At 32.9% G+C, this 22,274-nt stretch overlaps 1 protein-coding gene across 5 annotated transcripts in view; it reads left to right on the top strand.

Moving 5' to 3' along the window:
• CkIIalpha (casein kinase II subunit alpha) overlaps window positions 1-22,274 on the top strand; it is a 117,902-nt gene that overhangs the window by 67,211 nt on the left and 28,417 nt on the right. For 4 of the 5 annotated variants that reach the window (XM_085815084.1, XM_085815086.1, XM_085815085.1 and 1 more), the window contains 8 exons: window positions 991-1,102; window positions 12,222-12,323; window positions 12,411-12,461; window positions 13,065-13,124; window positions 13,537-13,620; window positions 13,741-13,851; window positions 15,595-15,696; window positions 19,946-20,046. In XM_085815084.1, the coding sequence (XP_085671210.1) occupies window positions 991-1,102; window positions 12,222-12,323; window positions 12,411-12,461; window positions 13,065-13,124; window positions 13,537-13,620; window positions 13,741-13,851; window positions 15,595-15,696; window positions 19,946-20,046 (723 nt within the window). The remainder of the gene's footprint in view (window positions 1-990; window positions 1,103-12,221; window positions 12,324-12,410; window positions 12,462-13,064; window positions 13,125-13,536; window positions 13,621-13,740; window positions 13,852-15,594; window positions 15,697-19,945; window positions 20,047-22,274) is intronic. The other variant, XM_085815087.1, reaches the window with a different exon arrangement.

Consider the following 22,274-nt stretch of genomic DNA (forward strand, 5'->3'; position numbering starts at 1 on the left):
TATTTTTTGCAGACTGTTAGAGCAATTTTACAAAAGTAAGCTTGAACTTTCGATTATGTCAAAAAGAATTTCCGATTCTGGAGTTACCAAAGGATCTACAAAGCGAAAGCATATTTTGATGTCCATCAAACAAAAAGTGGAATTGCTGCAAAAAATGGATAAAGGCATATCCTTTGATTCTCTAATCATTCCGAAATATGTTTATCAATTTCACGCTGCTCTGCGGGGGGGGGGAGGCGATGCAACGTGCAATGAAATGGAATTTGATCTGTCAGCACTATCCTTATCTTCAGGGCAGATGTTTTTATTTTATTCGGCTTATAATTCCTTACTAAATGTAGTATTTCATCTCGCTGTACTCTGTTTTTGATATGATTTAAATCAAATTCCTCGTCATTATAAATATCACAAATACACATCAAATAGTTTTCTGGTTGCAATTTTCTAATTTCGACTATGAGTATTGTATGCTTTATGCATGCATGCGTTGAAAAAAATGTTTAATAAAGTAAACAAATAAATATAAAGCTTTTTGTTTTTTGTAAATTTTGATACCCTTTAGATAATAATTGCTCTTTATTTCATAAATTATGGTTTCATACTTTTAATTTTATAATTTCTGCATGCCATCTTACCAGATTTAAACTGATGATCTATAATCTGGAAAAACCGATAATCCGGAATCTCTGAAGTCCCGATGAGTCCGGATTAAAAACTTCTGACTGTATGTATATATGAGGGAGTTAGAGTTTTTAAAATTCCAGGGAGTCGGTCATTTTCTCTACCGACTCCACAACCCTGGTTTTAAACATTAAAATATATTTTCTTTTTGACTGTTGTTATTTTACAATTTTTAGCTCAAGTGATTGAAATTTTATTTGCTTCATATTTAAATCATTTTATTGTCTATATTAAAAAAAAAAAATCATTTTGTGTCATGCTATTTTTTTAAAAAAAACCTTTTAGTAATATTAAAATTTTATCTTTCAGAAATCAAGATGATTATCAGCTTGTTAGAAAATTGGGAAGGGGAAAATACAGTGAAGTCTTTGAAGCCATTAACATTACAAATAATGAAAAATGTGTTGTTAAGATATTAAAAGTATGTACATTTTGAATTTTCGTTTATATGTGATCTAGATTATTTATACATATATTTGTATTTTCATTTAAACCTTTAAAGCATCTGGCTGATATAAAACATCTAAATTTAGAGGAATATTGATAGATTATTGTTTTATTCTTTTTTATTGCATATTTTTTTTATAACCTCAATGTAAGGTTAAGTTTTATGAAAGTTTTGATCAATAAATATGTGTTGTTTCTATTAAACTGTATGAAAATAATCTTAACTACATTTCATAATATTTTTTAACAGAATTAATTTAAATTGTAATGGTTTTTCAATTGTGAAATTTTTGAAGTTATCAGATTAACTTTCATTTTGTTTCTTTTTGTTTGTACATTCGTATCTGTGAAACATTAGTAACTGTGGTAATTACAATAATTTAACGTACAGGTTAACATCAAATGTAGGGTCCATGAAAATGAATAATTTATAGTCATATTAGAAAAAATTAAGAAAAAATATTAGGAGTGCCATTAATGCCTAAAAAATGTGTGAAATATTAATCATTTTATACTTTCCCTAAAATGAGTAGGTATTCTTTAGAATGCTGAATTTCATATTTTGCCAGTAACAATGGCAGTCAGCATCTGTGGTTGAGATAGTGGCTCATTTTTACTGTTTCAGTATATGTAGTTTTGTAATTTTTAAAAGTATTGTGCAATATTATTTTTGGTCTGTGCTTATTTGATATACATGAAATATTCTAAAATTCTTATTGAAATTTGAATCTCATTTTTGAGATATATCATTATATCTCAAAAATGCAAAGGTTAGCAAGTTTCTTCCACAATGGAAACTGCAAGGTGCACATCTGCATGTTATAGCAATCCTATACACAAAATTTCAACGTTTTGATGCTACTCGTTTTTGAGTTATGCGAGATACACACATACGCAAGGGCGCCACGGAAAACTCCCTTTAGAATTCATTTTAAATAAGTTTTATAATTTTTTAGGGGGAAAAGAGTCCTTTATTCTGTCTTTGTGTACAGATGTCAAGCAAAAAAATCGTTAAATTGCATTCAATAGCACTGAAAATGGATATTTTCGTTGAAATACGATACCCGAAATTTTTTTGCGATTACAATGCTTCCTTTTTATTTCGTACTAGGAAGTAAAGGTATATGTTCAATGACCTCTTTTTTAGTTTTAACCTTTTCCATATTGAGATTTAGTATTTAAGAATATTCACAAAAAAATCAAAAAATGAAAGTACTACTTCAGAAATTCTTTACACATAAGAATGGTAACTATCATTGGTTTAATTCAAATGAAACTGATATATGGCCTCTGAAATTGGTCAAGAGTCATTAATGAAATTGTTCCCCAAATTTCTCTTCCAACGCTGCGAGCTTCAAATGGTACCTCTACTCCCAAATAAATTCCAAATTTGGTTACAAATGGAATTGGATAACAAATGGAATGTTGGTGTACTTATTGGCCAAAAACATTTTGACTTCAAATTTGCCATTTTTCATAACTAGATTTGTCACATCTGTTACAAAAGATAGAAATTGTTAAAGAAATCCATAATACACTGGTTATCATAAATTAAGGAAAAATCACAAAAATAGCGATAACTCCCTCAAAAATAAGCCAAACCGTGTAAAATTTGAATATGTTGCCAAGTAAGAGTAGCTGAGTAAAACTACAATATGCAAATTAGTGGCGCTGCACTCGGGATACGTCATCTGCGAGGAGCATGTTTGAGATCAAACCCAAATATTTTACCGTGAAAGTGACATCAGAAATGTGAGATAGCCAATTCGTAACAATGACCTCCAGGCATCATTTGCCTGAAGAACTAGGATGGAAAGCCATTGGGAGAATAGAGGCAGGATAAAGTCAAACAGAAGTGGCCAGATGGCTAAATGTGCATCCTTCTGTGGTTCATAGACTTTGGAGGCGATTTCAAGCCACAGACTCAGCATCTAGTAAGCCAAGGACGGCCAACTACTATGATGAGCGCCGATGACCAATATTTGACATAACAATTTCTATCTTTTGTATGTGCACACAGGAATAGAACCGCTACTCCAACTCTTCTTAGATCCTCCCTTGCTGCAGCCACTGGAAGGTTGGTGTCAATGTCAACTGTGTGTAGAAGGCTGCACGAAGGTGGTCTGTGTGCAAGACGACCAGCCATTTGCGTGCCGCTCACGTCACACCATAGGAGGGACCGTTTGCAGTAAGCACAACAACACGTCCACTGGACGCCTGATCAGTGGAGGGCTTTTCTCTGTATGGATGAGTCCAGGTTTAGTCTAGGAAGCGATAGTAGGCGTTATTTGATATGGAGAGAACCTGGAACCTGTTATCATCTGTCAAACATCCGTTAAAGAGATGAATACAGAAGAGGCAGTGTCTGTGTTTAGGGTGGCATCTCTTTGGGTGGATGCACAGACCTCCATGTCTTTCCAACGGAAATCGTGAATGCTCCGGTTTACGGACATTACATCCTGGATGCTTATGTGCCGGGGCAATAGGTGATGCTTTCCTGTTGCAGGACGATAACTCAAGACCACACAGGGCTCGCATCGTAGATGATTATAATCAACAGGAAACAATTATGCGCATGGAGTGGCCAGCTCGATCCCCGGACTTGAATCCTATCGAGCACGTTTGGGATGCTTTAGAGAGATGTCTAGCTGCTCTCAATCCGCCCCCTCAGACCCTTGCCGCGCTTGCAACTGCTTTGCAAGAGCAATTGCTCTCGCTTCCTATGGAACTGATAGACCGCATAATTGAAAGCATCACGCATTGCTGTATGTGCTGTATTGCTTCTAGAGACGACCATATTCCATATTGAAGTTACTTTTCCTACTGCAAACTGACACCTTCGATTTGTTCAGGGCTCATACGGTCCTTAAAAGTCCTTAATTTTGGTCAAAATGAATAAACAGTCCTTAATTTTTCTCATTTGACATTTCTTATCATTTCTAATGATTGCCATTCTAAGTGTGAATTGCGATTTCTCATGAATATGGAATTAAAATTACACGGCTCTTAACAATCTGTTGGCGGATTTGCGTAGCAAACGATAAAAAACACTTAGCTACCCTAGGACGAAAGTATTGGGTGTCTGATTGGCTATTTACTCAGTCTTTCGAAACAGGTGGTATCCATAAATTTAGGCATTGAAATGAATATAATATATAAAATTAGGCATAGTGATGAAAGCGTGAAGCCGGAAGTTCTTTAAGAGGCGAAAGTGATGATGAAGGTGCTCGAGGAAAAAAAAGGGGGGGGGATTCTGAAAATATTTGCCAAAATTAGAACAATCCCAACCTGGTCCTTAATTTTCATGTAAGGAAATGTGTACGAACCCTGTTTTATACATATGCTAATTTCTATACTATCATAATTGTCTGGTAATTTATTTTTATGTTATTTGATGCCTTACTATATGTTGTATATTGTGGGTAAGTTTCATAAAATTCTACATGTAACTTTTCCAGTAATCGTGACTTTTGTAATTTTTCCTTAATTTATGATAACCAGTTAATTGGTATCTGTAAAAACAGAACATTTTCAACCCAAGGGCTATTAATTTCATTTTAGCATTTTTCTTTGGTTCACTATAAACGGTGTTTCAGTTTCAAATTGTTGCCACCAAATATTAGAGCCTTGCATTATATTTAAAGAAATTAAATAAATGTGAAGAATCTGCCTGAATGTATTTATGTTTCTCTCATTGTGAAAAGAGAACGATACCTAGAGACATCAAATTTTGAATAATGTAACCCTTCACTCGAATATGGGTATCTGGAAGCCCAAATTTGAAATTGGTTTTATTAATAACTGTAATGAATGTTTGATTAACAAAAAAAACTGGATGATTTCAAAGCATTTCATTAACATTAATATCGCGTGCGCATTCAAGCATGGATATTTAATGCACACTGTTTTTTAACATTTCTTGCTAGTATTATGTTGGTAGCGTAGCAATACAAAGACGTTGCATTATGTAATGGTATTTTGCATTGAATGTCTTTAGCACTTTTCAAATAATGTTTTGAATTCCCCGTGAAAAAAATGTCCATATACCCCTTTAGGCATAATATAAAATCTGAAAACTTTCAGATTTTATTTGTTTGTTCTTGCATATAGTAACCTGTTTCATAATTTTGAATACATGAGTTCGAAAGCAAAGAAGAAGTTGTCCAATCCTGCAGAACTTTCATTTCAGCCGCATTACACAGTCATCATTTCTGCCATATAAGATTTAATATACGGTACAAAGTCTGAAATCCAGGTGTCCAATATCTGGAGTAATCTACACTGGTGTGCAAATTTTAAGCAACAATATAAATTTTAATTAAATAGCCATGAAATTGCAGAAAAGAAGTTCTTGTGATCAGTACACTGAACACACAATTCAGTAGAAAGGTCATGCGTACGCAAATGTCAGGAACAAAACGTCACAGGTGATGTGAGCAAAAAGCAAAACTCGTTCGGTCGGCGCGCTTAACTTGACACTAGAATAAAAGGAAAGACGGGATCGCAATTAAAGACATTTGCTGCAAGTGCAAGTGAGTTCTTTCGTGAAATATGGCTAGAAGAAATCACCTCGATGATTCCACACGTGGAAGAATGATCGGAAAGCTGGAGGAGGGCATAGTGTGACCTGTGTAGCTGAAGGGTACGGAATCAACAAAAGTGTCGTTTTGCGCCCTTGGGAAGCATTCCAAACCATAGGTACAGCAGTTAGAAAGGTTGGTGGTGGCTGTTCCAGGAAAACAACTGCAGTGGATGGCCGATATATTGTCCTGCAGGCGAAAAGAACCCAAAACTAGTCAGCAAGCGCCACAGCTCAGTAACTGTGTACAACAACGGGGCGACAGGTGTCGCGGTTTACTGTGTTTGGACACCTTCATAGAGGTGGCCTATTCGCCCGCCGTCCTGAACGCTGCATTCCTTTTAAAGTTAGCCATCAGCGTCACTGTTTAGAGAGGTGCAAGGAGCACAAAAACTAGACATCTCATCACTGGAGTCGTGTCCTCCTTATGGATGAGAATCGTTTTAGTGCCACAAGTGATTCTCAACACCGGTTGATTTGGAGAGAGGTCGGGACACAATTTCATCCCAGTAACATCACGAAAAGAGACCGTTACGGCGGTCCTGGAGTTCTCATCTGGAGAGGCATTATGCTGCAGTGGAGGACAGAGCTGCCTGTTTTCGACAGAGGTTCTGTAACCGGAGATCGCTGTTATCAGCAGGTGATCCTTTCCCATGTGCATCTGTTCTGAGGGACCTTTGGAGCAGACTTTGTTTTTATGAATGACAGTGCACGGCCACACCGAACTCCTGCTGTTCGGAAACTACTGGAAAGTGAAGCTATCACTCGAATGGCTTGGCCAGCGTACTCCTCTGATTTAAATCCCATAGAGCATGTGTGGGATGCTTTGGGGAGACGTCTTGCGGCACGATTACATCCTCCGGGGAACAACCAACAACTGAAATAGATGCTGATTGAGGAATGGGAACTCTTACCTCATGATCTGTTGGACAATCTGGTGCTGAGTATAGAAAGAGGGAGCGAAGCAACCACCGCAGTAAGGGGAGGGCATATCCCATACTAAGTAACATGTGTTTGTTGGTCTTCCTTGTACAGACAGTCATGTGTAACGACACTATGAGTTCAATAAAGCCTGTTTTTGTCCGATTCCATACTATATGCATTGTATTCATTTCCGTGCAACTATGCTTTCATCATCGTTTAAACACAAAATGAACATGAATTTGCATCGTTTAAACACAAAATTCATTTCTGAATTTCATGTCTCTCAGCTAATTTCTCGTGGAGTTATGGCAAAAGGAACACCTGTTGCTTAAGTTTTGCACACCAGTGTAAATTCCGGACCTCAAAGCCACAATTTTTTTTTTTTTTTTTTTTTTTTTTTTGGTATGCTTTACGCGCACATTTGGTTTTTCCATCCATATTAAAACATGCGGCGAGTACCAATTCTTAATTTCACTTCAGCACTAAATAAAATACCTCGTTATTGAAGAAACGGTCATTTTAGCATAAATTTGTGTGTTCAGTAATTTGACTCCGTAGCTGCATATTTGCTTGGTCTCAAACTGAAACATTCTAAATAGAAACATCGTTGATTTTACACCTACTAATATTTTATATCCCTGATGCCTGCTTGGCAGATCCTTACTTATTATACTATTTTGCTTTCATCACCACATGTTTATAAACACAGGACAACTTGAGTAATGACTCAAGTTGATGTCTAAACAATTTTTTTGTTATATTAGTAATTGAATAACGAGTACCGCAACCTTTTATGTTAGTATTATGCTTGGCGATTATAGATTTAAGTTAAATGCACTAAGAAATGTTGAGGAGGAAAATTCTAACAAAAATTTCTTTTCATATGCTAAAAATAGATTTTGTTAATGAAACTTTTAGGCCAAAAGATTACATTTACTACTATTTAAATAAAGAATAACTGATTTGTTATTCACATAAACCCAGAACCGTAGCTGCATGGCCACATCAGATGGCAAAATTTGGGAAGAACATTTTTGGAATTTGCAGAAGCACTGAGTTGAAATATTAAGGGATGGCGATTTTTTTATAATTTAGGGAAAGCAATGGGATCCTAATTTAGAGGTGGCGAAAATTTAGAATTTAGGAAGGCACTTTGTAGCAGGATTTAGGACTCGCAGAGACTGCATCAGGCAGTATCGAGCGCCTGCCCTAGATAAGCCTTAAGTATATATGGGAGTTTATTTATTTTGAACTCGGATTAGTCTCAAGCATGTGCAAGAAATAGACATAGGTATAAGAAATAAAGTAAATTAATACAATTCAGGCGATACAATTATTATCGCCTGAATAAGAGATAATGCAAATCTTAATTACAAATTAATACAATTCAGTATGCTATAGAAGCAACACAAAATTTAGTGGAACAACTTTTATTTCATCGCCAATCTTGTGATACACAGCCAATAATGTATAACAGACACTATTAAGTTAGGCTCAAATTATCTTTACTGATTCTAAGGCATTTCAGTTAATGAAGTGGACTGTGCTGTCCCTGATCTTTTAGTTTGATCCAGCTTATTAATTTTTGCAGACTGTTATTATTACGGCAATCTTATAAAAACTAAGCTTAAATTTTCGATTATGTTGAAAAGAGTTTCCAATTCTGGAGCTGCCAAAGGATCTATAAAGGCGAAAGCTTGTTTCGATGTCCATTAAACAAAAAGTGGAATTGCTGCAAAAAATTGATAAAGGCATATCCATCTCAAAAGCGAGGAGTATGGCATTGCAAAGTCAACTGCATATGACATCAGAAAAAAGAAAAATGAACTTTTTGAATTTTTTTAGGTTTCTGACACCCCACTCGCAATGAATAACTGAAAATTGTTGGTTATGCTAAAAGTGACGATCATGACAAAGTGATGATTTGAATGGGTCAGACAGCATCGCAGCAACGGCATGTCATTGCAAGTCCAATGCTAATGGCTCAAAGCCAAAATATTTCCTGAAGAAATTAACTTAAAACTGAGTGCACATATTTAAAAGGTTGGTTAATCAAATTTAAAAATTGTCATAGTATAAGGCAATTAAAAATTTCAGGTGAAAAAGCCTCAGCTGATACTGAAGCTGCTGAACTATTTGCAGATGAATTCTTTGAACCCATTACAAGTGAACAATTATCTTCAGAACAAATTTACAACACTGATGAAACTGGTCTTTTCTGGGAATATGGACCGCGAAATACCTTCACTCTACAGAAAAGGCCATAACTGGTGTCATAGATTCCAAAGCGAGACTAACCATTTTAGTGTGCACACATGCTGCAGGAATGCACACGTGCAAACTTTACGTTATTGGAAAACATACATGACCTCGAACATTTAAAGGAGTAATGATTTTTCCCGTTATATCGTGCAAATAAAACAGCATGGTGACACAAGCGTTAATGAAATGATTGGTTTGAAAATCATTTTATAAACAAGGCTTGGCAACATTTGAATTCGGTTAGTTTACCTGATGACTCAAAAATAGTCCTGACTGTAGACAACTGTTTGGCTCATACTTCACTTAAAGTTTTAGTGAAAGTTAATGTATCCCTATTAATTCTTTCCTCCAAATTTTACGCCCGTCATTCAACCTATGTATATTGGAATAGTGCATGCGTTGAAATCCAAATATAAAGTAGCATTTTTAAAGTCCATGTTAAATTTCTTGAACCATGGCAAGAATTTTTGAAATATTTTAGCAAAATGTCTGCTGTGTAGAGCATCGCATATTTATGATAGATGTGTCTCCAGATACTTTAAAGGTTGCTTTTCATAATTTATGGACAGCTACCATATTTCATGGTAAGGATGAAGAAGATGAAAGCCGCAAATTTGAAGGTTTTTCAAATATCACAAACTAAAGGTGAAATTTTCTAGTTATTGGATTTTGTAAAGAAATGTGGAGATGCAGTAATTACCGTATTTTTCGCCATATAAGACGCACTTTTTCTCCCCAAAATCAGGGGGGAAAGTGCCTGCGTCTTATACGGCAAATACAAAAGCCCACCATGGCCCTCCGCTGCCCCTCCACCTCTGCATACATACCTTACCGCAGGAATACACTCCGTTCCCTTCCACCTCTTGGCGCTGTCTGAGACCAGGAAGCCTCGCACTGTTTTTGGATGGTCTCTGCCTCACGCTGCGATTGGCTGAGCGAAGAGGCGCGTGCCTTCGCTCGCTCCCGCGCTGGCTTTGTGCACTTTTTAGAGTCTCATAAGCCAGCGCGGGAGTGGGTGAAGGCACGCGTCTCTTCGCTCAGCCAATCGCAGTGCGGGAGCAAGCGGAGGCGCGGATAGCTGTGAGCTGTGATATATGTAGTATGGTATATCTGAATGAAATATATCATATTTCATACCACCCCATCAAGATGTCGAAGCAGAAGAGACTCGCATATAAAGTTGCTTTCAAGCTGGAAGTAATAAAATTTGCTAAGGAGCATGGAAACAGAGCAGCGGAGAGACACTTTGGGCCACCTCCAACTGAGAAAATGATAAGAGAGTGGAGGAAACAGGAGGATCAGCTCCAAAAGTTGGATAAAAGCAAGCACACCTTGCGTGGACCAACTGCAAAGTGGCCAGAGTTAGCGGTAGAAGTAAAGGGGTGGATCACACGTCACAGGCAAAATGGACTTTCTGTCTCAACAAAGATGATAATCTATGAGGCCAAGCGCATAGCTGTGGAGAAAGGCATTCAGGATTTCACCGGATCACCATCGTGGTGCTATAGATTTATGAAGAGATTAAAGATAGCTCTTAGTATGTTACATGGTTGACATAAAATTTTTCTTAAACTGCTGTTAACTTTATACAGTTGATATAAAATATTTTACTACAGAATTTGGTTCATAATCTTTTTTTTCTAGATTTGCCTCCTTTAAAATTGGGTGCGTCTTATATGCCGGTGCGTCTTATACGGCGAAAAATACGGTAAATAAGGATGGTATAGCAGAAGTCTTTCATTGCATTGTGATTCTAGATCCAGAAAATACCGCTAACGATAGTGAAGAAAGTGAGTTTATTGAAAGTTTATTGAAAACAAAAAAATTTCGATTGACAAGTTAGTCGGAATTCTCGACACAGTAATTACAGGACGTGAACAGTGGAACTTTATAACTGAAAAAGAAATTGTTTGTTTATAGAATTAAAGAAGAGTAGCACAAAAAGACGAAGCTATTTAAACAACTTACATTGAAAGACATGGTTAATAAAGTAAAATAAATATTAAGCCTTTTTGTGTGTAAATTTCCATACCCTTTAGAACATAAATGCTCTGTATTTCATAAATCACGATTTCATATTTTTAGTTGTATAATTTCTGCATGCCATCTTACTAGATTTAAATTGATGATCCAATATCTGGAAAAATCCCAAATCCGGAATCGTCAAATTCCCGACGAGGCCGGATCTCAGACTTTGTACTGTATCGCATAGCATCACTGGAAAGGAAGATTTTTCAAATGGTGTATTCTCGGCAGCATTAGAAAACTTCTATACTGGAAAAAAACTGGCCATAACAAATAGGGGGGAAATTCTTATAATTATTATTTATTTCATATTAAATAATTATATTATTTATTTCATATTAATCAATATTTATATTATTTTAAAAATGTAAATATTTCAGAACTACTGTAATAGCATAATGTAACTTATTTTATTTTTATAATTTTTAAATATCTAATCAATTGTAACAGTTTAATTATATGTAATTTTTTAGTGAAATTATTTTACATTATATTGTGAAAATTTTAAAACTGCTATATTCAAATAAGTTAAATTGCTGTTAGTTAAGTTTATCCCCTTTAGAATCCCCATAAATGCATCAATGTTATTTCCTTAAAGAGAAGGGGCTAGAAAAAATGTCAGTTGCACATGTGGGAGCTGTTAAATTTGTAATGTATTTTGAAAGTAAATGTTTTATTATTTTTACAGTAACATGTTCAATTACGTAATCCCCTCCCAAAAAAAATCTTGTAAAAAGCGTAATAAAATTCACATTCATACTGATGTGATATTTCATTGAATTTTTTTCTGTTAAGTTTATTAGGCTAGTAAGAAAATAACATTCAGATTAAGATTTTAGAATTTAATTGATTTTTTAAAAATTTGTATAAATAATGGATTTTATGCTTCTGTCCTTTGTCCAGTAGATTTTTCCTTCCTTCCTTTTTTTTTTTTTTTTTAAACCCCATAGTAGCTCTTTGCAAACCAAGTTCCACTTGTTTTTGTAACAAAAGATTTTATTGAGTCCATGCATTTGTATGGCATGATGTAGAAGTAGCTAATATTTTTATTTCAAACTTTTGTACATTCTTGTTTCTTATAATTTTTACTTCTGTCTCAGAAAAGATTAATCCCTTTTGAATTTTCTGTTCCTTTCCTATACTAGGCATAACTAAACTTTATCATTCTTATAACTTATTGCTTGGAATATTATGTTGCTTGTTAAAGAAATATTTATCAAGAAGAATAATTTTTTATGCAAATTTTAAGTGAATCGGATATTCAAAACATTTTTCCCCATATCAACCCATTTTTTATCAACAGCCTGTAAAGAAAAAGAAGATAAAAAGAGAAATCAAAATTTTAGAGAATCTTAGAGGTGGACCTAATATTATTGCACTTCAAGCAGTTGTGAAAGATTTTGTTGTAAGTGTTTCAAAGTTCTATGTATTTCTATGCCTTTATATGCTATTCTTCTGTAAAACTAAAGTCTAATGTCTATTGTAATTTCAGTCACGGACACCAGCATTAATATTTGAGCATGTCAACAATACAGATTTCAAGGTAAATATTGTAATGATATGTTGTTTTAGAAAATGAAGTTTATTTTTTAATTAGAGTAATATAAAAATATATGCATTCTTAGTTTTATAATCGTAAGGATTGTGCATTAAAGATAGGATTGTGCCTTAAAGATACACCATGTTTTGAAATTTTAGCTGCATGATTAATTAAAAATGTTTGCTTCAGTATTAGGTGTGTACAAATTTATATTAAAGTTTATCTAACAATAACTGTATAGTTAGCTATGTTAGTATACAATTAGCATAACTATTCTTAATAATTTATGTAGTCTGGACTTAATTTAATTTTTTAATCTAATTTATTTAATTTTATTTTAGCTTATTTTCATTAAAAATATTTAATTTTATTATGTCTCCACACTTCTGAATCCAGATTGAATTTAGTCCTTAATACTATTGAGTGCAATAAAAATCTAAGAGGTTTATTTGAATCTTTTATTTTGCATTACAGAAAAATTCATTTAAATAAATTATTTATATTTTATGAAGTAAAATAGTATAGAATCCTAAAAGAAAATAGTTTTACTGTTTTTATGATTTTAGTTTTATAACTAAAGCATTACTTTTTTCCTCCTTTTTTCAGCAATTGTATCAAACCCTCACGGACTATGACATTAGGTTTTATTTATATGAGTTGCTAAAGGTATGAATTGTTTGGTTAACTATATTCAATATAAATTGTTATAAGTTTTAATCACATTTTTTCAATTATTAGATTGTTTAAAAAATTAGAGATTTCTTTTTAGCTTATTAAAAGCATTTGCTGACAATATATCTGTGATTACCATTATTTTATTAGTTTTATATTAATGCTTACCTGTGGTGCTACAAGCAAATAAAATGCGGTGTCATTCATGTAGATGTCTTCTGTAGTAGTCAGAGTTGATTATAAAAAATGCAGGAACTTCCAGTTTTTTGTATAAATAAATCAAGCTGGGGCATGTTTTAAAACTTGGGTATCAGAAGAGAGGATATTTTCATATCATGGGTTATTTTTTTGTTTTGTCTTTATGTGCCTATATACGCATAAAATATTTTCCCCCATATATTTCTAGGCATTAGATTACAGCCATAGTATGGGAATTATGCATAGAGATGTCAAACCACACAACGTAATGATTGACCATGAGAATCGGAAGGTAAATTTATAGTTTATTTGCTGTCTTAAATGGTTTTGCACAGAAAACTTCAGAAGTTAGTTTAGGTAGGCTGTACTGCAGTTTTCACATGCAGAGTGAAGTATTAAATATTTATTATAGTTACGTTTGATTGATTGGGGGTTGGCTGAATTTTACCATCCAGGCCAAGAATACAATGTCAGAGTGGCTTCTCGTTATTTCAAGGGACCTGAACTTTTGGTGGATTACCAGGTAAATATTTTACCATTAATGATTGATAATTTCTGAAAGGATCTATTTTATTTTATGTATAAAATTATTAAATGTGCTAAATTTTATATTTTTTTTTTCATTATATTAAAGAAATTCAATGCCTATAATTTAGTTAATGCTATTTTGATAAGAAGAACGTGGATGTTAAGATGCATGTTTTCTTTTATGCCCTACTCGGTCTTTTAAAGTGCTTGCTATTTTTATTTACAAAAATGTAGAATTTATCTGCACTGTTTTTTTAGCAATTAATATGGAATTGATGGGCACTAGAGCTAAGAAAAATATTTATGTTTTGACTAGCTGTATACATTTTTAAAAGATTACCATTTGAGAATTTTATGTTAAAACAAAGAGTGTTTGCTTCATACATGCTTTACATACTTTTCTTTTTTCATAAAGCTGTAAAAATGATGGAGAACTTTTTTTTTTTCCTTCCTTCTCGGTTAATTTTATTTATAAGAAAAATTTGTTTTTGCGTATGAAGAGCTCCCGAATTTACTTGATTTTGTAAAGAAATGAGGAAATGTTTGAGGCGATTTAAAAATCTCTCAGGAAAGTATTGTTTTATTAGTCTAAATCAGTCATATATTTGCTCTTCCATAAATACATGTATTTGGAATAACCTTTTTAGACCTTCTTATGCTTAAAATTAGTAAAATTAGTAAATATGTCTGATGAGTTTTAATTAAAAGTTGTACTAGTGTGTTGTATTAAAGCACTTAGCTTATATATTTTATAAATAATGTAGTTGTAATATATGTTTCAGACATATAAACATTTTTTTTAAATCAACTGAATCTACATTTGGTTTCTGAGAAACATGAGAATTTTCCTTATGGGTTGCATTATGTATTTCTTAAATCTGTATATGAATGTGGCACCTTTTTTGGGGGGAGGGGTTAGCTGTAACCATTATTTGTTATGCAGAAATAGTAGTCATAATGGTGATGTGGATCTTCCCCCTCATAGAATTCTAATAGGTATTTAGCTTGTTTGTGAAAAGTCTGAAAGCTTTCATCAGATTTGACTTACTTTGAGTAGCCCATTGTCTTGGAGTCCCAAATATAATACTGAAATGATAATAATAAAGTTAAAAACATATGCATTTAAAAAAAGCTTAATTAAAGCTTGTATATATTTGTTGTAGCATGATACAGTTCTTACAAAACCAGAGCCATATTTGGGTGGCAAAATTATTAAAATTTACTGAGGCTCTGGACAGCAGAATTTAAGAACTCCAGAGATTCATGTATATCAAATTCATTTCCGTGTTTTAAAAGAAGCTAATTTTCATAAAATGCTATTATGAAAGACATAAAAAGAAAACTTATTCATATTACGGCACATGTACTAGTACTGAGCAGCGTGGGATAGATAGCTGTTGAAAAATTAGTGTCAATCAGTCATTATAATTATAGTGGTATTTGTCTTAGATTTGTCAATACATGTCAAATTATTTTTGAAGAAATATTGAAAATATTAACAGTTTTTAATTGTCTGCCAGGAAACACTTCATCATTATTAAAACATCAAAATTTATGCTGACCAGTGTTTTCAAAGTAAATTAAATAGTATTTCATTATGATTGTAGTCTGTGCGTTTTCTTCTCTTCCCTTCTTTTGTCTGTTATGATAAATGAATTTGCTTGCAATGTGAATAAAGTCTTTAGAATTCATGTTTTTTTAAATGTCTGTAATTATAGAATTAATTTTAAAATTTCAGATGTATGATTATTCCTTGGACATGTGGAGTTTAGGATGCATGTTAGCTAGTATGATTTTCAGAAAGGAACCATTTTTCCATGGCCATGATAACTATGATCAGGTAACTCTGAAACAATGTATAATGTTTGTTTTTTTTTTCCCACTTTGGTGCTGTCACTCTCACATGTGTACTTTATTCATGCTTATAAAGCACACATAGTATATAAAGTGATAACAATTCCAGATCCATTAACCCTCTACGGGTTTAGCCCTGAAATATCAGAGTTCCTCAAAATGTCATAAATAAGTGGTATTTTCTTGACTGTAATTAAAAAATGACTCTCTCATTTTGTATCTTGATTCCTTTTCTTCCAATAACATCCAAACTGAAATCAGATACATTAAAAACTAGCAGAAATTTTCATATATAATGAATATAGAAGGCAGCCTTCTATGCAGAATTTTCCGGCCATAACGCTGAGAGGGTTAAAAAAAAGTATACTACGTATAGAAGCAGATCAGATAATGGTTTGTGAAAAAGATTTGTTTAGCAAGGAAAAAAGTGAGTTTACAACATGTTAAGATGAATTCCAGCTTTGAATCCATACTGATTTTTCATTAGAGTTTTTTCCCCCTTCTATAATCTTTCTTTGTGTGTGTATGTGAGTTAAAAAGCTGTAATTTGATAATCAAGATATGCCTAAGTAAATGTCTTGTATGTTTTACTTGTAAAAATATCCCATACATTCATGATTACAAAATGAAAAAAAAAAAAAAATAGATGCAGAATTTACATGTGAGCTTATATTATCAGATTGAATTTTGATACAGCGAATAAATAAGGTAAGGGCAATTTTGGTGAACACTAGGAATTGAGGTAAAAATCTCTGAGCATTGGAATGTGTGGATGATTTTTTTCAAAATGTTTCATAAGGTACAGAACATGCTTTAGTGTTTTTCTTGCCCTATAATTAAACAAATTTTACTCCTTTTAATAATTTGTGTGAACACTTATTATTATTAAATAAGAAATATTTAATAATTAATATTAAATAATATTAAATATTATATAGGAAAGATATAAATCAGGGATTCTCAACTGGTGATACACATACCATTGGTTGTATGCAAGAGAAAAATAGGTGATACGCAAAGAAGCAAAGTATTTTTTACCTACTAAATTCAAAAATTAAAACCCCAACACCCTGATTGAGTTTTTTCTCTATCACTCGTAAGTTTGTGCTGTTCAAGCTTTGTTCAAGAGTGGTGGTGGTAGTAGTACTTTGTAGTGGTGGTAACTAAGTTTTCAGTTTTTCTTTAGATGGTATGCGTTAGTCAAAAGGTTGAGAACCGCTGATATAGAGCAAATTGAAAATCCGAAAAATTGAATAACCTGCAGCCATTTCTTCAGCCAGTAATGATTTTTTGTAATGATGCTACAATCACTCCCTATCTCGTAGTTCATTAATAATTATTTTCTTAATAACTATTGATAGCTCTTGAATGTTTTTCCATAATTAACTACTTGTTTTGCCATCTCACCTATGTACTTGTGTTTGGGCTGTGTACATCTTTTTGTGGATTCCCTTTTATGTAGAAAATGGACCATTTTCTTAAGATTGTGAAGCATCTTGCCTGTGTAAATAGCTATGGTTAAATGCTATGCCATGCTTAAGAATTATAATTCTTGTTATTAGGAATTATATGGTGATTAGTTAATTAGTAATCCATCAGCATCATGAATGTGGTATTTATTTAAAAGCGGGAAGGTAAAAATTTGGTGAATGCACAAGCTAATTTAGGCATTTGAAACCTACAGCTTATTTATTTATATCATTCTTATTTATCGGAAATTTTTTCGTGCATTCCATTTCAAATAAGACTGAAGTTGCTTAAATATCTAAATTATGGTCTTCTATCATATTAAGTGTATAAATCTCTTTTTTCTAGGTGTTTTTCATTTTATTCAAAGTGCATATAGACATAAGTGGCAAGTAATGTGATTTAAATATTGTTGTTCATTTAAGAAACACTTGTTTCATATCTTAAAGTGGTATTCGACATTGGGAAAGTTGTACATTATTTTTATCAGTTTAATTGTCAGTTTGGATTATTTAGTTGTACTTAGAGAAAGGTAGTTTGATTCATGTTGGTACCTTTAGTGTGATTTATTTATTTATTTAAAAAAAAAAAAAAAAAAATTAAACCATAAAATTTTTAGCTTTTGATTAAAGATCACTATACAGGGGGGGTATTAGTAATGTATTTGAGTATTTAATGTGGTGTTTGAAAATTGAAAGAAGTAATGCTAAATTGCTTTTAAGATGAATTTTGTTTGCATTCTCCTTAACCCATGCATGCAGGAGGTTTAAATTTTTGGAAAATATGCATGAAATTAATGTTATGTTAGCTAAAAAAAAATATAAAAAAACAAGAATTTAAAGACCAAAAATTAATTTTCAACCCATTTTATAGTTATGTGGTGTTCCAAAAATGGAACACTAGGTAAATCCATTGCTATATTATACATATCTATTGGACTCTTGAATTTATCTTAGGAAGTGGCTTTTAATGACTAAACACTTTACAGATCTAAATTCATACATAAGCACACTGGGCTATACTTGTTTTGCATATTACTTCAAAACGGAAAATTATAACATAAAATACTGGATTTGCACCCACAACAGTTATGTACATTCTAGCACTGACAAAAAAATACCAAAGTTTCTATGAAAATATTATTTGCTTAAGAATGTCATAAAGGCCAAACTGGTATATGAAATACATAGAAAGGTGCTTTGTAATTTATATTATTAATTTTATCTTCAAAGAGTTCCAAGTTAATATGTTATTTTATTTTAAGAAAAGATTTATTTAACATTTTTATATGCATGCCATTGGTCCAGGTTTAAATCTTGGAAAAAGTAAAAATGTTTTTGATTTTAATAATATTTGTGGAATGTGGCCACACAAAATTTCTCAAACTGAGTCTTCTGAGGAGATTGTTATTAGGGGAAGAATGATCCTCAGGTTACATCCTTTGAGGCATTATCATTGAAAACTGGGAAGGGGCCTAAGCAGATAATCCCCACGTACTTTTGTTTAAATTAAATAACTGAAGCTGTCACATAGTGGTTATAGTTATAATGTCAGTTATCTTTTCATTTGCGTGCAAATTGAATTTAGTTGTTGTTTCCGTATTTGAATTTTATTTTTAATACAGACCAAAACATTTTTATTCATTGTATAACCATATTTCTTTGCATATTCTCTACAATTTGCTCTGCTAATTTAACCCCCTGAAAATTGAGAAGGAAAATAAAGCAATGTATGTTACTTTTGAAATGAAGGTTTAAATAAAGAACTTAACAGATTAAAATGCAAATATGAATAGGTGTACTATTTTTACTGTATTCATTATTCATTCAAATAAAGTTTCGATGTAACAAAAGTCTAATAATTAAGCTTACTTGCGACAGAGAATGGCAGATTATCAGGCTAAAATTACATATTGTGGCAAAATAATTTGTCATGTTACTGAATGAAAACAAACTTAATGTAGTGAACATATTTAATGGTGAATATGAATAGAAAGTATGTGAATATATACAGTTTTTAATGAAATTGAAATTTCCTTTCAGTTGTTGTTTTAAAAATCAGATTTATTTTAGAGGGAAAAGAAATGGGTATTTTATTTGAGTATAGGCATACTTATTGTTGTATAAAATGAAATGTTGAATTCACAAACCATCTAAAGAAATGACAGAATAGTTTTATAATTTTACATTTGACTAGTAAGATTTCATTAATTATGGGAAATAATAATGCTACTATTTGCTCAGAGACTGAGTATAATAAACTCACATGTGCAGACTATGTGCAACTCGTATATTAGTATGCTTGTTTCAGTAGTGTACAACGAACTATGTTTTATGTGTGTGTTTAATGCATGTACAATGCATATACAGGTTTATTGTGTTATTAGCAGAACCTTTATACCAACTGTACTCAACTGTAGCAGTGTAAATGTATTCAAATTTCTCAATTACCTCCCATTAGGGCATATTTGGGGGTCATGTGAGAGGTATTGTTGCTAGGTAATGGAGGATGAGGGACATACATTTGCTTACTTCTGGCAGCCACCAGGTGTCCGCAGTGTCCATCACCTGGCTGCCATCTATCAAGAAAATTGATAACTTGGCATCAAAAATTAAGAATGTTTTATTTTTCTGCTGCATTATAATGTATAATTTAGGATTCTTGTGGTGATGCTATTTTTGTGTTCTTTACATTAAAGCAGATGCATATATTGTTTTTTATTAAATTTCCTTGCAAGTTGATCCTATCATATACTTTTCTTCTTATAGTTAGTAAGAATTGTCAAAGTATTGGGTACAGAAGAACTCTTCGAGTATCTTGATAAGTATCAAATAGTCCTTGATAGCAGATTCAATGACATCTTAGGAAGGTAAGCAGTCATTAATTCCATTTTTCTATTTAGAGTGGAGCAATCTTTGAAAGCTAGTTTTGATGCAGTCATACGTTTAACCTTTCTGAGAGGGTATATAAAAGAATTGTGGTAAAATTATGCATGAATGGTAACTTATGGACACTAAGAACATTTAAAAAAAATCTTGAATTTTGAGAGCCGGAATATATTTTATACCATGGCCCATGTAAGGTCCCCCCCCCCCCAAATGCAGCTGCCAGTTTTGTTTTTAATTTTTGCCACTTTCTGTTATAGGGCTTCTTTTTTATTTTTTGTAAATATATATGTAATATATCATTTTGTTCATTAAGAAAAACTGTTAAACAATTTTATTACTTGATACACCTCAGATCTCTTATTTTGATTTTCAGACCCTCAGTCCCACCTAAAGGACTGTTTTTAAATTTTCGATAAATAAGAAAGTACCGTAATTTCCAGAAGAAAGGCCGCATCAGCCTTAACGTGACACTCGAGAAAAATGGCAGGAAAAAATTTAAATTGCACAGAAACGCCGCATTAGCGTAAATGCTGCGATAGATTAAATTGCACATGACATAATCGTGGGTCGTGTAGATGCAAAATCTCAACATAAGTCCTGATATATGACATATCAGTTAAGAAAAATGCATGAAATGAAACCATAACTCAAAAATAAAGGTAAGAAATGTTGAAAATATTATTTATGTTCACGTATATACTTACATTTACCCACTAAAGAAGTCCATATTTGTAATACTCAGACTATATTATAAAAAATATTGCAGCAACAAAATGTTAAATTTGGATGACAAAAGGAAATTTTAAATTTTACGTACAAAAGGAATTACAGCAAACTATACATCATATGAAGCCATCAAAATCTGATTCTTCACTATCTGAATTAAAAAGATTTAATAAATCCTGATTTAAGTCCAAGTCTTTCAGATCGTCACATTCATCCTCTTGGTTTACAATCTCTTTATCTAAGGATATAATTTCAGCTTCTTTTAACCCTGCTATTATTGACGATGTTTTTACTGATTTCCACGCATTTCCTACCCACTTTGCAACTTCTTCATAAGATGCTCTACGCATTTTACCGTTTTTGGTATACGTATGCAATCCTTCACTCATCCAACACTCCCACCGCTTTCGGACTTCAGCTTTGAAGGATTTATTACCTGACAAATCTAATGGTTGTAAGATTTTTGTCAAACCACCGGGAATTATTGCTACGGTCGTAGATAATTTTTTACGTCTGGTTTTCACTGACTCAAGTAAATGAGCGCGCATGGAATCCATTATCAATAAACCTTTTGGTTGGAAAAAAGATCCCTTACGACACTGCCAAACTTTTTGTAGCCACTCGTGCATGATTGTTTCTCACATCCAGCCATTCTCATTTGCACAAATAATTACGTCATTAGGAAAATCTCCCTTTGAAATAGTCTTTCATTTAAAAATGTTCATCGGCTTTAGCTTGTCACTGTTTGCGGCACAAACTAACACGCATGTAAATGACGTTCTTTCATTCCCTGTCGTAAGCACAAATACAGTTTTTGCACCAGTTTCATCAACAGTTCTGTTTGCAGGAGAGTCAAAAGCTTCTTCGGTCACAGCTAATAAATATGGCGTTACATCCATATTTATTAGCTGTGACCGAAGAAGTTTTTTTTTGTCAATAATATCTGTCACATATTTTAGAAAAGATGCCTTTTTATCCTGCCAATCCATTTGTAATTGTTGCTTGACTGTTGTTCTAGTACACGCAAAAATATTTTTTCTTTTCATAAATCTGCTACACCAGCAAGGTCCTCATTTAAAATCATTTATGTTCATTTGTTTTGCTCAAATTTTGCTTGTAAGCGAATTTTTAAAGTCAAAATTGCCATTCCCTTTCCTCGTTACTCCTTTATCCAATTTACAAGGTCGTCCTCTAGATTTGGACACCTTATAGTAAGTACCACTTCTTTTGGCTCGTTTCTGTTGTGTCATATTATTAAGAAGTTCTCTTTCAGTTCTCCAACGTCGAATACATCTCTCGTTCACTTCAAACACTCGAGCTGCTTCTCTATTTCCAATTTGTTCAGCACGTGAAATTACATTAAGCTTAAAACCAGTAGTATAGCTTCTGTGCCGTTTAGGTGCCATTTTCAAAACATTTCCGCTCCCTTCTTACTTAAAAACTATCCAACAAGTACTTGTACCCAAACTGATGGGATCTGTAT

The sequence above is a fragment of the Stegodyphus dumicola genome, chromosome 4 (assembly GCF_044657685.1).
Source record: "Stegodyphus dumicola isolate Sdum_Otavi_A_Nest chromosome 4, ASM4465768v1".
Taxonomy (NCBI): domain Eukaryota; kingdom Metazoa; phylum Arthropoda; class Arachnida; order Araneae; family Eresidae; genus Stegodyphus; species Stegodyphus dumicola.